The sequence below is a fragment of the Euleptes europaea genome, chromosome 6 (genome assembly GCF_029931775.1).
Source record: "Euleptes europaea isolate rEulEur1 chromosome 6, rEulEur1.hap1, whole genome shotgun sequence".
Lineage (NCBI taxonomy): Eukaryota > Metazoa > Chordata > Lepidosauria > Squamata > Sphaerodactylidae > Euleptes > Euleptes europaea.
The window spans coordinates 84,909,124-84,925,034 of record NC_079317.1 but is presented as its reverse complement, the minus strand read 5'-3'; the positions used below and the strand labels follow the sequence as shown (position 1 = coordinate 84,925,034).

Genomic DNA, 15,911 nt, shown 5'->3' with positions numbered 1-15,911 from the left:
CTACCACCTGGAGTAGGCTTGCCAATTGCCCGGTGGGGGTGGTCAAAAGCCCGCCAATTCACCAGGCTGCCCACTGACCCTAGTAATCACCCCCGAAACTCTAAACCCGAAAGTGACGTTGGAGCATCGCGCAGGTCTTGCGCACGCCCATTGCGGCTGCCAGCCATGCCCCTGCAAAGCTCCTGCAGGTGGCGAGGAGTGACCTGGCAACCCTAACCTTGAGGTTGCCAAGCTTACCCCCTCCCATCCCTATCTGAGGTCTGGGGGGCCCATGCACATCGCACATCACACAGCAAAACGTCCGAGGGCCAGTCTACAGAGTTGGATGGGGGAAACCTCATAAAGGTCAAAAGCTGCACTTTTAGTCATTGTCACCATCTCCCTGAGATTTATCATACCATGAAACTTTACTTTTACTTTACTTTTATTCTCTGCTCTTATGACAACAGTCCTGAGCACAAACAGTTCCAAGATACCATGAAGCAACGCAGCCTTATACTGATATATCATTCATTTGCTCATTGTGAGATTTACCTGAGTTTGTCTGCTATGAAGATCACTCGTCGTTCCACCAGGAGGGAAGCAAAGATTCTGATGATCTGTCGTATACTCAAACACTTGAAAAGACACTCGAAGTCCACATGCTCTAGGCGAGAGTCCATCGGTCGTCGAAGTTCTATCACCTGAATGCATTTGGCAAACAGAAGTTATGCTCTAACCAGCCAACCGTAATGTGGACCTCAGTGTAAATGATTATTAATGTCATATTAGAAGGCATCTAATTATTTCTCAGAGCAGCTGCTCGGCTCAAGTGCCTGGAGAATTCCTTTCACCTTTTCCATCATGTTCTTCGGAGCCACTTCACACGGTACTTTCTGCAACGTGTTTGTGTTCAAATGTTAGAATAGTAATGTGCACACAGTAATGTCCATTTGGCCTTTAACCACACATACCACAAAGCTGGTGTGGATATTAGCTTTTCAAGTTGAGTACAAAGAGTTACGCAGAGCAGAATTAGCTCATATAAATTACTAATCCAGGAATTATCTCTTCCTCAGATAGCCCGGTTTCTGTGATAAAAGAAAAATTATCCCCATCTATAGGTATTGGATACCCATGAGCATCCATGTAGTTTTTTAATGACCAAATATAGGCAAAACTGTATTACAGAGTATGGAAGCTTAAGAACTGTCACTAAGTGTTGATGACAACTCCTAATTCTCACTGTTCTTGCTTGTGATGACTTGTAGCTTCCTGACTTAACAAGTGGGGAATCAATCATATGGCAAAACACCTTGAGACCGATTGCTAGTTTGCTAACCTTGTGATAAAGCTAAAGTCCGTCATAATTTTTACAGATAACAACAAGAGGCCTTGATGTATTTGACAAGTTGCTAAATAAATATACATTAGATTTCCAACATACCTCCCACCCCAAGTTGCCTAATGAAACAGATTACAAATGGAAAATTTTAAAAACTCGCACAAGAGCCAGTACTGTTATAACTCTCTATGATTCACTTTGTTCTTCACTGTTTTTACTTTTTCAGAAACAGTGTTTGTTAGGGTTTTACTGTACAGTTTAAGGTTTCTTTTTACCTCATTTCCAGCTCCAGGCAGGAAAGTCTTGACTCTGATTGTCTTTCCAGGTGCAGGAAAGGGAGACTCCATCAGACTTCTCATAAATGGGTAAACCAGGGCAGCTGATATTCCCCTCCTCCTTTCAACTTCATCTAGTATCTGAGCCATCACAATCAAATGCAAGAGAAAACAGAACCAGTGTAGTTAATAGCACCCTACATTCCTATACTATAGTGCCCCTGTGATTTGTTAGCAAATAGGCAATTTGAAATGTCATAAATTTAAACAAGCTGTTACATTTAAATTTTGGAGAACATTTTAGACAAATCCAGGATTGGTACATCTAAGTAAGAAACAGACCCAACTAATAGTTTCAAATTCAAATAACCTTAACATCAGATTACCCCCCAGTTCTCTTTTCGACGAAACTTTAGGGCGTTATTAAGAAATTTGGCCACCTCCACAGTGATGTCGGGAAACACATCTTTCAGTACATGTTGTTCTTTAGCTTGATCAGTCAAGCCCATTAGGTTGAAAAAAATGGGGTCAATGTAGTTAAGCCGAAGGTGTGTATAAAAAGGGCAATAGAAAAGAATATGCCCAATTGATTCTACGCTTCCTAATGCACATGTACAAAGTCTATCATCATAAGCCACTTTTTGAAATCTGCCATATAAAACCGCAGAGGGCATTACATTGAACCTGGCCAGCGAAAAGGCTCCTCGCAAATGTGGGTCTTTTAAAGAGTTAAGATACGATGCTGTTCCACCTGTCATCAGTGAGGACCCTAGCCTTAGTGGAGAGCAAATAGTTCACAATTGGGAAGATCTGCTCCCAATTTTCCATCTTTACAAAGAAAGAACTAGGTTTTCTCATTGACAGCAGTGATGGACAGATCTTTCATCCTTTTCTGGGACTTTTAGTACTGACTCTATCATAAATATGAACATCCGAACAAAATGGTTGAGGTTTATGGAAAACTCACAGGTTTTAAATAAAAACTAAACTAAAATATTGGTTAAAAATATGACACTCTTGCAGCACCAAGAATTATCAAAAAAGACAGGCTTTTCTATTGAACATAAAATAAAATATTTGGGTATTTGGTTAACTTCAAACAACCTTAATTTATTTAAAAATAATTATATTAAGTTATGGCAACAAATTGTTATAGATTTTAAAAATTGGGAAAAAATACCCCTATCATTATGGGGTAGAATTTCGGTAATTAAAATAATGGTTTTACCTAAAATGCTATTTTTGTTTCAAAATTTACCGATTATAAAAGGGGCCCAAATATTTAAAATTTGGAAAAAAGATATTTTAAACTTTTTATGGGGCAAGAAAAGACACAGAATAGCATATAATACTTTAATTGAACTAAAAGAAACAGGAGGTTTGGGGTTACCAGATATGAGAATGTATTATGAGGCATCTTGCTTTGTTTCGTTAAAGACCTGGATTTTGCTAGAGAATCCCAAAATATTGGAAATAGAAGGTTTTAATTTACATTTTGGATGGCATGCATATTTGTGGTATGATAAGGAAAAGGTAAACAAAGATTTTAATATTCATATTATTAGATTCGGTTTACTTCAAATTTGGGAAAAAATATAAAAGGTTTTTGGAAAATAAAACTCCAGGATGGATTAACCCAGTAGAAGCATTTATGAAGAGAGGGATACAACTAAATTTAGATATGGATGTATATAGAGAAATCATAGATTATAAGGAAGGAGATTGGGTTTTAAGAAGTAGAGAAGAACTCAATATTAAAGATTGGTTTATGTATTATAAATTAAAAGATATATTTAACAAAGATAAGCAAGTTGGATTTAATAAAAATAAATCCAAACTAGAAAATATATTAATAAAGGGAAACAAAGGACTGATAGGAAGGATATACAGGTTATTAATTGAAGTGAATTTAGAACAAGAAAAAATTAAGCCAGTAATGGTGAAATGGATGAAGGAGTTAGGATATAATATTGATTTGGAAACATGGGAAAACCTATGGAAGAAAGAATATAAATTTACAATAACCAATGAAATTAGAGAGAATCTATATAAAATGTTTTATAGATAGTATATAACTCCCGTGATGATAAGAAAAATGAAAAAAGGAGATAAGGATTTATGTTGGAAATGTGTAAAGGAAAGAGGAACTTTTATGCATGCATGGTGGATATGTAAAAAAATTAAAAAAATTTGGAAAAAAGTAATAAAAGAAACCAATAATTTGATTAATACGAGAGTAAAAAGAAATCCTGCATTTTGTTTATTGGGGATTCCTCAAGAAAAAATGGAAAAACAAGACAGGGTCATTTGCCAATATAGTTTTGCTGCTGCAAGAATTATAATAGCCAAAGTTTGGAAGCAAGTAAATAAACCTTCAATTAGTGACTGGAGAGAGAAATTATGGATGTATATGAGGATGGCCAAATTAACAGAATTTTTACATGGAAAAGATATGGAAGAATTAAAAAAAACATGGGCGAAGGCCGTCACATATTGGGATAAACTGGCAAAAATGGATTTTACTACTTTAATTAGTGAGTTATAGAAATAAGTTTAACTTTTTTTATCTTATTGTCAATAGTGTAATCTTTAAACTGTTTAGACACTTCTCCGGAAGTCCGGTGATGGGTCACTTTTTCGGTGGGTGGTGGGTCAAAAGAATATTTTGAATTCTATAATTTTGCAATTTTGATTGTATTAAGCAGATAATATAATTGATATTATTTTGTATTTTTTCTTTTATTATTGTATTTGTTAGTTTTGTTTTATGTGTTTATGTTATAAAAATAAAAAATATAAAATAAATAAATAAATAAATAAATAAATATGAACATCCCTTCTGAAACCAAAACGGAGGAGATGCAAAAACATTCTTCTTTTAAATGACCACAATCAAATAGTTGTATTGACATTACATTTATAGACTCTACTGGAAGAGTCCCTAAAGATTGGGGGCTGGCAATAGTTATCCCATTCTATAAAAAAGGTAGTAGGAAAGACCGTCCAACTATAGGCCTATTAGTCTCCTAACTCTCTGGCTTACCCAAGAGGATATTCTGGCAACAGAACAGCCAGGCTTTAGGGAAGGGAGAGCTACAATAGAGCACTGCCTTGTCCTTCAACATCTTGCAGAGAAATACTCTAATAAGGGAAATTCCTCCTTATATGCGGTATTCATTGATTTCAGGGCAGCATTCGATTAGATCTCCAGACCTTTACTTTGGGACAAGCTTAAAGCCACAAACATAGACAAAAGGCTCCTGATGTTGCTGAGAGCCCTGCATGAACATACAGCACTGAGAGTCACGTTTAATAGAGGAGGACATCTTACTGCCCCCATAAACACCTATAGAGGTGTTAGGCAGGGCTGTCTTCTCACCCCCCAGCTTTTTGCCTACTATATAAATAATCTAGTTAACACATTGAAAGCACCAGATTTGCATCCTCCTAAACTGGCGGACAGGCATATTCATATACTGCTCTACGCCGATGATGCGGTAATTGTTTCAAGAACCCCAGTTGGTCTCAGGAGGGCGCTTATGAGAGTGGCAACGTTTTGCGAGAAAGAACGCCTGATGATCAACTACGATAAAACAAAAGTCACGGCCTTTGGTAAACATCCTAAATATAGGAGGGGGAGCATTAATGGCCACAGGCTGGAACAGGTCACCCAATATAAATATCTCGGAACGACAATCCAGGCATCTGGATCCAAGTTGGCCCATAATACTCATGTAGTTAATTTGGGGGAAAGGTCAGCACGTTTGATAATTTCTCCAGCAGCACTCAAACTTTATCAGGCGAAAACCCTAGCACAAATGCTATATGGAACACAACTCAACTCTTCACCCTCTAGTCTTACTCCCATTGAACGTGTGCAATCTAAGTTGCTTAGAGCTGCCCTGCAATTGCCAAGATGTGTTCCAAATGCTCTGATACGTTTAGAAACTGGCATGATGAAGGTGGAGGCAAGGATTGTCCTGTCCTCGATCTCTCTCTGGCTGAAAATTAACTTCAACCCTAATGGTCTTCTCCCACTGATCCTATGTGACTCCTTTAGATCCAGATGGGTGATAGCCATAGATGTCAAATTAAACAACTTGGGTTTTACACCCCTAGCTTTACTTCAGTTGGGGTGGGAACAAGCTAAGTTAATTATATCCCAAAGGATCAAAGACATCGAGAGACAAATAGATCTAGCAAGGGCGCCTCTATTCACTGCACCCCTCCATACTAAATACATCCTAGCACCAGCAGCCTATCTCCACTATTTAGAGATAAATAATTATAGAAGGGCCTTTACCCTGGCCAGATGTGCAGCCTTACCATCTGCTTTGCTTGAGGGGAAATATAAGAAGACACCATGGGAAGAGAGACTTAGAAACTGTTAAACATGCCCTTCTGAACTGCAATTTCTATACATTACCCCGTTCGAAGTTTATTGAGCCCCTCTTATCGAGATTGAGACCTGACAGGGCAGGTGAAAGGTTTGAGATGCTCCTACAAGGGGGTAATCCTTCAACCATTCTTCAGGTTGCAAAATTTTGTTTAGAAGCAATGAAAATTCGTCGCCTTAGAACAGCACAATTGACAGATGTGTCCCAACTGTAATTCTTTTTAAAAATGTTTTAAAAATGTTTTAAGACTCGGACTGTAATTCTTTGATTGTAAGAATCTATTAATCCATGCTTTCCGTTTTATCATGTTTTGACTGGCTAAGTGCCGCAAATAAATTATCTAATCTAAATCTAATCTAGTTGTATTGACAGCATGCATGGAATGGATCCACACAAAGTGAAACAAGAGATGAACTCAGCTTGCAACACAGGGCATTTATCACATCACCGCTCAGCCAGAGTTTGGCAGTTTTGTAATAATGTGGTTAATGTGGGTTGAATTCTGAATCAGACCTGTAGTGAATTGCTTCACCCCTTGTCCCTCAAGCCATCTTCTCAATATGACAATTTTACTGTCTGACTTGGATCTAAGATTTGGCCACTTTATTTGTCTAATATTTCTAAATGACCTTTCTGCCAAGGTATGCACAAGTGGCCAAATTCAAATCTAAGTCTCCCATTTGGTAACCCAGATATGTTACATTTGTAGGTTTATTTTAATGTATATCTTGCCTTGAAAACCCCTACAGCAGGGGCATCCAATCTTTTGGTTTCCCTGGGCCACATTGGAAGAAGAATTGTCTTGGGCCGCACATAAAATACACTAACACTAACGATAGCTGATTCATAATGTTTTAAGTAAGTTTACGATTTTGTGTTGGGCCATATTCATAGCGTCCTGGGCCGCACACGGCCCAGGGGCCACAGTTTGGACAACCCTGCCCTACAGGGTTGCCATAAGTCAGTTGCAACTTGATGGCAGGGGGGAAAAACATATACTGGGTTTAGAAACACAATGCCTAAAGTACACTTTTTTTCTATTTGGTTATTATCTGGTTCAATGTTTCCCTCCTTAACCCCCCACCCCAATTCACACCGAAATAATGTATTTCCCAAGCTAGATAGAAACACAGAAATTAGAAAAACAAGGTTGATTTCAAGATTTTTCTGTGTTTTCTAGTAATGGCATAGCTTGATTTAGTTTCAATTGACACATTATTTGAGATTAATCTTGAGGTCATAGTCAACATTTTATAAAAGTTCATCTATAGCAAATCCATTATCATGAACTCCAAATTATATTTTTCTTCTCGTTAGTGTGTTGAAAACTTTCTCAGGGCCTGATTTTGCCAAGGTCACGAATCAGGCATGGTGTTTCCAAACTTGCAACTGTACATTGTCTGCTCTTCTCCTCAGCCCCAAATCACACAACTGACTCATCAGATTTTTACTGATCTGCCTAGGAGCAATCTCCAAGACTAGCTTGTAGGGTTTTAACAGTGCAACCCTAAGCAGAGTTTACTACTTTCTAAGCCCATTGATTTTGGTGGACTTTTTTGTGTGTGGCCGTAAAGTCACAGCTGATTTACGGTGACTCCATAGGATTTTCAAGGCAAGAGACATTTGGAGGTGGTTTGCCATTGCCAGCCTCTGCATCATGACCCTGGTATTCCTTAGAGGCCACCCATCTAAATACTAGCCAGGGTCATGGCTGAGCGTGTGTGACTGGCTGAAGGTTACCAGCAAGCTACCATGGTGCGAGTGGGGATATGAACCTGGGTTTCCCTGGTCCTAGTCTGACACCTTAACCACTACACCACGCTGGACTTAGAAGGGTGTAATTCTGCTTAGGATGGTACTGTTAATCAATCAGCGGGACCATATGTTTGATACTTACAGTGTGCAAAAGTGCTTTTAGAATATTTATCTGGTTTATCCACACAACATCCCTATGTAATGGATGGGAAAGTGGGGGGGGGGCGTGCCCAAGACTCTGCAGTTTATTCACAGTGAAGACGCAATTTTAATCGAGGACCTCTAAACCCAACCTTCCTAATTCACATGAAACATACAAGCTATTTGTTCGCTGTCTATAGTGATACGATAGATCTCAAAAGAAAATGACTAAGAAAATCCTCCCTCACAAATTCCATTCAGTCAACCTAGCCACTGTGAAAAAAGTTATCCAAATGAGACGCAGAACATATGGTCTGTTAGGCACAGGCAGCAACAGTACAGATAGTTCAAATTCCCTTTCAGTAAGCAAATAATACCGTACTGTGACTGCTCCCTTATATTTAAGAATTCTTGTGTATTATAAAAGAAGAATAATGTCAGACAAAGGACCAGTTTAGCAGGAGTCTGTCAAAATGCCCAAACTTTAATTAGCCTGAGTAATCTGTTTCTTGTCCCTATTAAGCTCTGCATTAGGAACATTAACCCTTTAGCAAAACTGATGAGTATTTGTGGCACCTTTAACACTGTGTGGAGACATTTGCCATTGATTTGTTTAAAACAACTGCACTTTACTTCTGCATAACAACAACAAAACTCTATAAACGCAAGATCAAAAGTCAATGCAAAGGCAGCAAGACAGAAAATGCCAAAATATTAAAACAGGAGCGGAGTCACTGAAAGCTAAAGCAAAATCAGGCTTAGGGGCAGAATTCAAACCAAAGGCATGAAGAGTCTGCCTAAATGATAACAATGAAATAATCTCATGGGGCCTCTCTTGTCCAATATCATTTACTCTGGCTGGCTGCAGTTCGTCAAGGTCTCAGATGGGGACGGCCCTTTCCCATCCCTGATACAGATGCCACAACTTGAACCTAATAATCTGTCTATGCAAAGAAGGTACTCTACCCATGAGCTACAGCCTATCAACTTCCCCCTGCAATTTAGATAACAGTTGCAAATACATTCTTCACCTTGTACTGATTTACTTGTTAGTTGGGCTGCACAGTCATGCCCCAGGGGACTCTGGCAGGCACAACATTCAAGGAGTGTGATCCATGGGGATTGGAAGTGCACTGAATACAATTAACTCTCTGGGAAAAAGGTCTTTGCAGGCATTCCCTATCTGTCTCAATAAACAGAAAGTGGGCTGGAGTCACTCTGGCCCATCATCCTAGACATGTGTGCCAAGCATTACAGCTCGGCCAAAACGCTTTTAAAACACAATGGGGGAAAAGCAGAGAGGCAGCCAATACCCTCATACCATAGATGGTTTTCAACTCAAGGTTTGCTTCAGACACAGAAGTAATAAAGCATTCTTCAATAAAGCCAATAACAGAGATGAATTGTCCAATATAGTAATTGAAAAGTACTGTAATTACCCACCAAATGAAGAATTTATCCTCTTGATTCATTAAGTGTAAATATTTTCTGGGAGTAACTAATAAAGAGACATTTTTTAAACACCTTACCTTTGAAAATAAGTCAAAGCAACCCAGGCGGCTGATGACACAATATACTTCAGGTAGGCGTGGACCTTTTCCACTTGGCTGACAACAATGAGGAAAAAAGAAAGGCTTGAGATGCATTATAATATTATGCTTGCTGTGTATTCTAAATAAGAATCTTTCCTTTCTTCGTCAAACTAGTCACTTAGGGAAGGATCATATTCTAAGGCAGGAATCTAAATGCGTCAGGAACGCTTGTTGACTTTGGCTATCTCTGTGAAATGGAGACATTCTAAAGCACCCTTTTCATAAAGGAACATTTCACACAGTATCTGCAACTCACATCTTTTTCCCTAGGTACACTATAGGTGAAGCCACTGAGACTACTCACTGAAGTTGCGAATGAAGGCAAAACAGTAGTTCATTTCTACTCTGAGGCAGATGCTACCACGCCCTTTCCCAAATCACTCTGTATGCCCAGTCCATTGTCTATCTGAGTCCAGAAGTGATCCCAGCAGGCCTCATTCTTACAGGCGTGCACAATTGGTATAGACTTGCTTTCACTGAACACACATGAACACACATAAAAACTGCCTTATACTGAATCAGACCCTTGGTCTATCAAAGTCAGTATTGTCTACTCAGACCGGCAGCGGCTCTCCAGGGTCTCAGGCAGAGGTCTTTCACATCACCTCCTTGCCTAGTCCCTTTAACCGGAGATGCCAGGGATTGAACCTGGGACCTTCTGCATGCCAAGCAGATACTCTACCTCTGAGCCACGGCCCTTCCTTCACTGTGAGTGTTAAGACTGCAGCATTTGGTTGGGGCTTTTGGTTGCACCCAACCTTTTTCCTTTGCACCCTTTAGCATACTAAACATCAAGGCCAAATTAGGGTTGAAATGGCAAGCTAGTGAATGTAGAATAAGAGACGGTTCTCCATTGCTCCTTAAATTCAAGAGGGTGGCTAATTTTTTGTTTGTTTTCCCTGTTAGAGTAAGTCTGTTTTTATCAGCCTTTCCTAATGTCTTTATCAGTGATCAAACTGTTCGGCAGTTTGCACTCAGCTCACAGGAAATGGTAGATTAATGTTTTAATCCGAGAATGACTGTGATGGTCAGCAGGTGCGTGTGCTGCTACAGTAAAAAAAATCATGAAGAAACAGTGCGGTTAAGTGAACACAGATGAGGCTATTTCTACAGCGAGACCTGCTGCTCAGCCGACATCGAATTTCTGAAAAAAGCAGAACCCTTCTTTGTCCATATTAGGTATAAAAACCCCTTCTAAAAGCATCAAGTGATTATATCTAGCATGTGGGATTTGGGTTAAAATCATTGTGTCAAATCTGCAGGAATGCTGTAGCCATGCCAAGAGTCCTGGACAGCTACCAGCTAAGAGCTGTCTTGCTGAGTGCCAGTAAAAACACTGCATTCCTGGGTCATATATAATAGCAGGAACAATAACTGCTCACAGTTTAGTCAAAGGCTCTGGCCTTGTGAAATATTATTCCTGGCTTTAAAAAAAAAATCTTAAAGGCTACAGTGTCACCGAGTTCAAAAAAACACGGAGCATCTTCAGTGCCCCTGAGTTCTCTTGCTTTGTGGCCTTTTGTTCAAATTATCGCCCTTACTGGCTGCAATGGCTGCTTTCAAGTTTGCACACTGATAAAAAATGGAGAAGCCCGGAGCTGGAAAGCTTCTCAATGGCTGGACCTGCTTTGTTTCTCTCAGCTCTGCTGCTGCAGGGGGCTGAACTAATTGACCTTTCAATTCCTTTCCAAACCCGTGATTCTTAAAACACACACACACAAGACAAAGCCCAAGTCTATCAGTGTTCATAACTATATCTCAGCCGGTCCCTAGAATCATTCGTGTTTGAAATTGTTTTTCATATATATTAATATATTTATTTACTCTAGTTGAAATATTTATTAGCTACCTTTGTTCCTTACAGTGTTCAAGGCGGCTTACAACACAAGTTAAAAAACAAAAAACAAATAAAATACACTGACAACATAAAATCCAAAATTTAAAATCACAACTCAGGACTGCTAGTAACCAAACGCGATCCTAAATGGAAATTAAATGCAAGGTCTTGAAATTTAGATACTGCTGTTTATTATTTTGTAAGCTGCATAAAAGCAAAGCTGCTTTCTGTTTTTTCTGGAAATCTCCATCTAACTTTCTTAAGCACATAAGAGATGCCCTGCGATATAAGGGCCAGTGGTCCATATAATCCCTGAACAGCAAACCAACAGGCCCAAGACTTTCCCCTGATGCTACCTGCTGGCACTGGCATTCAGAGGTTTTCTGCCTCTGAATAAGGAGGTGCCTGTTTCTCACCATAGCCAGTAGAGACCTATTCTAAGTCTTCTTCTTTCTTTCTTTCTTTCTTTCTTTCTTTCTTTCTTTCTTTCTTTCTTTCTTTCTTTCTTTCTTTCTTTCTTTCTTTCTTTCTTTCTTTCTTTCTTTCTTTCTTTTTGCTGTCAAGTCACAGCTGACTTAGGGTTTTCAAGGCAAGAGATGTTTGCTTTGCCTTAGCCTGCCTCCGCATAATGGTATTCTTTGGCGGCCTCCCATCCAAATACAAGCCAGGGTCAGGGCTGAGTGTGTGTGACTATCCAAGGTCACCCACCAAGCTTCCATAGTGCGAGTGGGGATATGAACCTGGGTTTCTCAGGTCCTAGTCCAACACCTTAACCACTACACGACACTGCCTCTTAAAGCCATCTTTATTCTAGTGGCCATCACTACTTCCACTGACATTGAATCCCACAATTCAATTACTCGTTGAAATGCATTCTTTCCCCCACTCTGAATCATTGAGAGCCCATAGCATTATGGGAGGGGGAGAAAATATTCTCACTATTCACTTTCTCCACCCCATGCTGTACAGCTTTTTGTCCAAGAAGATCCCCTCAATCTGCTTGCATCACCTTTCTGGCATTCACAGGAGGCTGCTAGTAGAAAGAAGCAAAAATCTGCTTCTGCCAGTGCCCTATGCTGGCAATGCAACAATTCCAGCCCTGGACTAATTCCCAAAACTGGCATCAATAACAAAGGATAACCAAGACAAAATAAAATAATCTCATTTCAGCTGCAATCTTGCTAAGTCATACAAGAGCCTTAACACAGATATGAAATTTATGGACTAAAAATAACAGAAACAGTGCTGTAGTCTTTTAATTGGAAGCTATTAATGGGGTGTTTGTGAATATTAAACAAGAAGAAGAGGAAGAGGAAGAGTTGGTTTTTATATGCTGACTTTCTGTACCAGTTAAGGGAGACTCAAACCGGCTTACAATCACCTTCCCTTCCCCTCCCCACAACAGACACCCTGTGAGGTAGGTGGGGCTGAGAGAGCTCTAAGACAGCTGTAACGTGCCCAAGGTCACCCAGCTGGCTTTGTGTGTAGGAGTGGGAAACAAATTCAGTTCACCAGATTAGCCTCCGCTGCTCATGTGGAGGAGTGCGGAATCAAACCCGGTTCTCCAGATCAGATTCCACCACTCCAAACCACGGCTCTTAACCACTACACCACGGCTCTTAACCACTACACCACTCCTTCAAGTGCTACATGTTGACAAGTAATACCTGAGGGCCAAGCTAGATGTGTAGGAAGTAAATCCATATGTTTAAACACAGATCTGCCCCAATCACATAGAAAAGGAATAGATGGAAGGTCCAATTAGAACATAAATGCATGGGGTAGAGTATAAGCTCTACTCCATCTGTAGTTTTGCCAGGAGCTGTCTGTCTTCTCCAAGCATTTTTTCTTCTTAGCTGAGATCCAATAAACCAAGTAACCTCATCTGAGGAAAACCTGTTTTTGGAGGGGGAGGAAGCAGTTGGCACAAAGACAGTTTAGCACCAATAACATGTGCACCCCATCCCGGGTTTTGTTACGTTTGGATTTCACCCTCTATCTCCATGTTTAAACACACTTTTCGGCCTCCATCATGTTTAGTTGGGCCCTTAGATGAAATTGAAGTATGACTTAGACCGACCAGGCTTTCCAAAAATGAAGTACCTGCACCATTGAAGAGGGGAGAGAGGGCTGGCAGAAGGAGGTGAGCAAAACATTGTTGAAAAGATATGGCTAAGTTGCACAATGACAATACACAGGGCCAGCAAATGGGCTTTCTGCACTTTAGGCAGGCCAGCCTGAGCGCCCCCGCCCCCCGAGTTACCAGCCAGCCAGGCTCGGGGCTCCCTTGCCTACCGATGCAATGGGAGAAAGTGTGGGAGCTTCCATCTGAACCCAGAAGTAATGCCATTTCCAGTCAACACTCTAGGAATGCCTAAAATCTCTATGGTAAACAGCACAGAGATTTCGGGGATTCCTAGAGTGGGAGGAGGGGATTTGCCTTGGAAGTCAGAAGCAAAGGGTGATGCTGTAGGAATCTCCAAATCTCTATGGTGTGATTTGAGGATTCCTACAGCCTTCACTTCTGCCTTCCAAGGCAATTCCCCTCTTCCCACTTTCTCCCACTATATTGGTGGACAAATGAGCCCTGAGCCAGCCAGCTGGCTAGCCAGCCACTCACTGCCTGATCTACCGGCCAGCCAGGTGGCTGGCCAGCCAGGGTGTGCCCTGAGCCACCAGCTGGCAGGCCAGGATAGTGGCCTGGGGACAGAGGCACCCTGATGTGCACACACACCCTGCTCTGTGGCACCCTAGGCAACAACCTAGTGTTGCTTAGCGCGCGGGCAACCTGTGACCGTATATAAGTAGAAAGCGTTAATTCTTGGATACATCCAGTCATCAGCTTTCTTTAGCGGTGTTTTTTTCAGCTAGATTCAAGACCAGTAGCACCTGAGAGATCGACAAGCTTCTTGGGGTATGAGCTTTCGAGAATCAAAGCTCCCTTCGTCAGTTTTTTTTTTCAGGGTACAAGCACACTGACCACAGAGTATGCCAAACACCCAGAACAGAGTATCGAGTGCAATGTTTCTTCTACTGATAGCTCCTAGTCCAAAAATATGAATCACCATGAGGAGAAGATCGTGCACAACCAATATCAGTAGTTCTATACCATTCTGACAGCTGATGGCTTTTTAATGTGGTGCTCCCTGTTTTAATTTCTGGCATGCTGTTGTCTGGAAGTATCCAAGTAGGTGAAGGTTGCACAGACCAAGCAGAGAATGAGGCAAGAGCAGACTAAACATTTGAGAGTGGGGGGATGGTAAAAAGAAAAAAACTAAGTTTCTACCATAGCCAGCAAAAAAGTATAAAGTCAGGAATGCTCAGCTCCCACTGAATGTCAAAACTGATCCGTTTTTGACTTGTCAAGATTTTCTTTAATTGATTCTTCCTTGGAGAAAGCACACAAGTTCACAAGTTAGAACAGCGCTTTTCTTACTTTGTTAGCATATTAGAATTCGTGCTGTGGGGGAAAAAAAAGTAGGCGTACTTACTAGTAATCTTCGGCAGTACCCAAACCTTCTGCTGCCGTCTTCTCCAGTCAGCATGAAAGAAAAGGTCTCACTGTAACAAAGATTATTTCAGATTTGACTGCAGGCCTTACAAGCAGGTGTAAGGTTCGCTCTGCTTTCCTTCCCATTCATCAAGATGTTTGACATGTCTGGAGATAACTTCCAGACAGACAAAACTTGTGGTTTTATCCCACAATCCTGGTGGGGCTTTGACACTAACCAAAGGATTTGTACTCATTCTGTGCATGTGTAAATGATTACTCAAAATGAAAAGCAATGGAAAAGCAGGACTTGTATATCCTCATTGGAAATTAATGCATTTCTTCCCATTCCTTTGCCTTGCAACTGTAAAACAAAGGACTCCACTTATAATGCTTACTAGCAAGATGGTGTCAGCAGTAGCACATCAGCCAAACTAAACATTAGGATCTATTACATAGTATATCCTTCTGAGAAAGCACCGGTTCAGGAGGCAGCAACAAGACATGAAGGTGACCAGGGGGATCCAGGATCTCCTGTGTTTGTATTCTAGTGCTTCAGGTAAAGGTAAAGGTCCCCTGTGCAAGCACAGAGTCATTCCTGACCCATGGGATGATGTCACATCCCGACGTTTACTAGGCAGACTTTGCTTACGGGGTGGTTTGCCAGTGCCTTTCCCCAGTCATCTTCCCTTTACCCCCAGCAAGCTGGGTACTCATTTTACCGATCTCGGAAGGATGGAAGGCTGAGTCAACCTTGAACCAGCTACCTGAAACCAACTTCTGTCAGGATTGAACTCAGGTCGTGAGCAGAGCTTGGACTGCAGTACAGCTTACCACTCTGCGCCACGGTGCTTCAGAGCAGATGCCTAAACAGCTAGTTAGATGGAGGAGGCTCTGCTGGAGAAGGGAGTCTTAACCCTTCACTTCGGAGTTATTTCTGAAGTTACTTTGGAGTTATTTCCATGACCTAAATTGCTCCAAGAAGCTGATACTAGCTCCATGAGGGGAAAACAGAGAGGTACAGCAGCAATGGGAAGGACCAACTATGGAATTCTGATTAAACATTTCAGCCCCATTTGCTTAGGGCCAAACCTTTTGGC

General features: G+C 40.8%; 1 protein-coding gene across 2 annotated transcripts in view; it reads right to left on the bottom strand.

Moving 5' to 3' along the window:
- The window catches only part of DENND2B (DENN domain containing 2B), a 94,431-nt gene that overhangs the window by 24,127 nt on the left and 54,393 nt on the right, over nt 1–15,911 (bottom strand). For both annotated transcript variants that reach the window (XM_056850706.1, XM_056850707.1), the window contains exons 10-13: nt 14,813–14,882; nt 9,422–9,499; nt 1,600–1,740; nt 535–683 (exon numbers count right to left, since the gene is read on the bottom strand). In XM_056850706.1, coding sequence (XP_056706684.1) covers nt 535–683; nt 1,600–1,740; nt 9,422–9,499; nt 14,813–14,882 — 438 coding nt within the window. The remainder of the gene's footprint in view (nt 1–534; nt 684–1,599; nt 1,741–9,421; nt 9,500–14,812; nt 14,883–15,911) is intronic.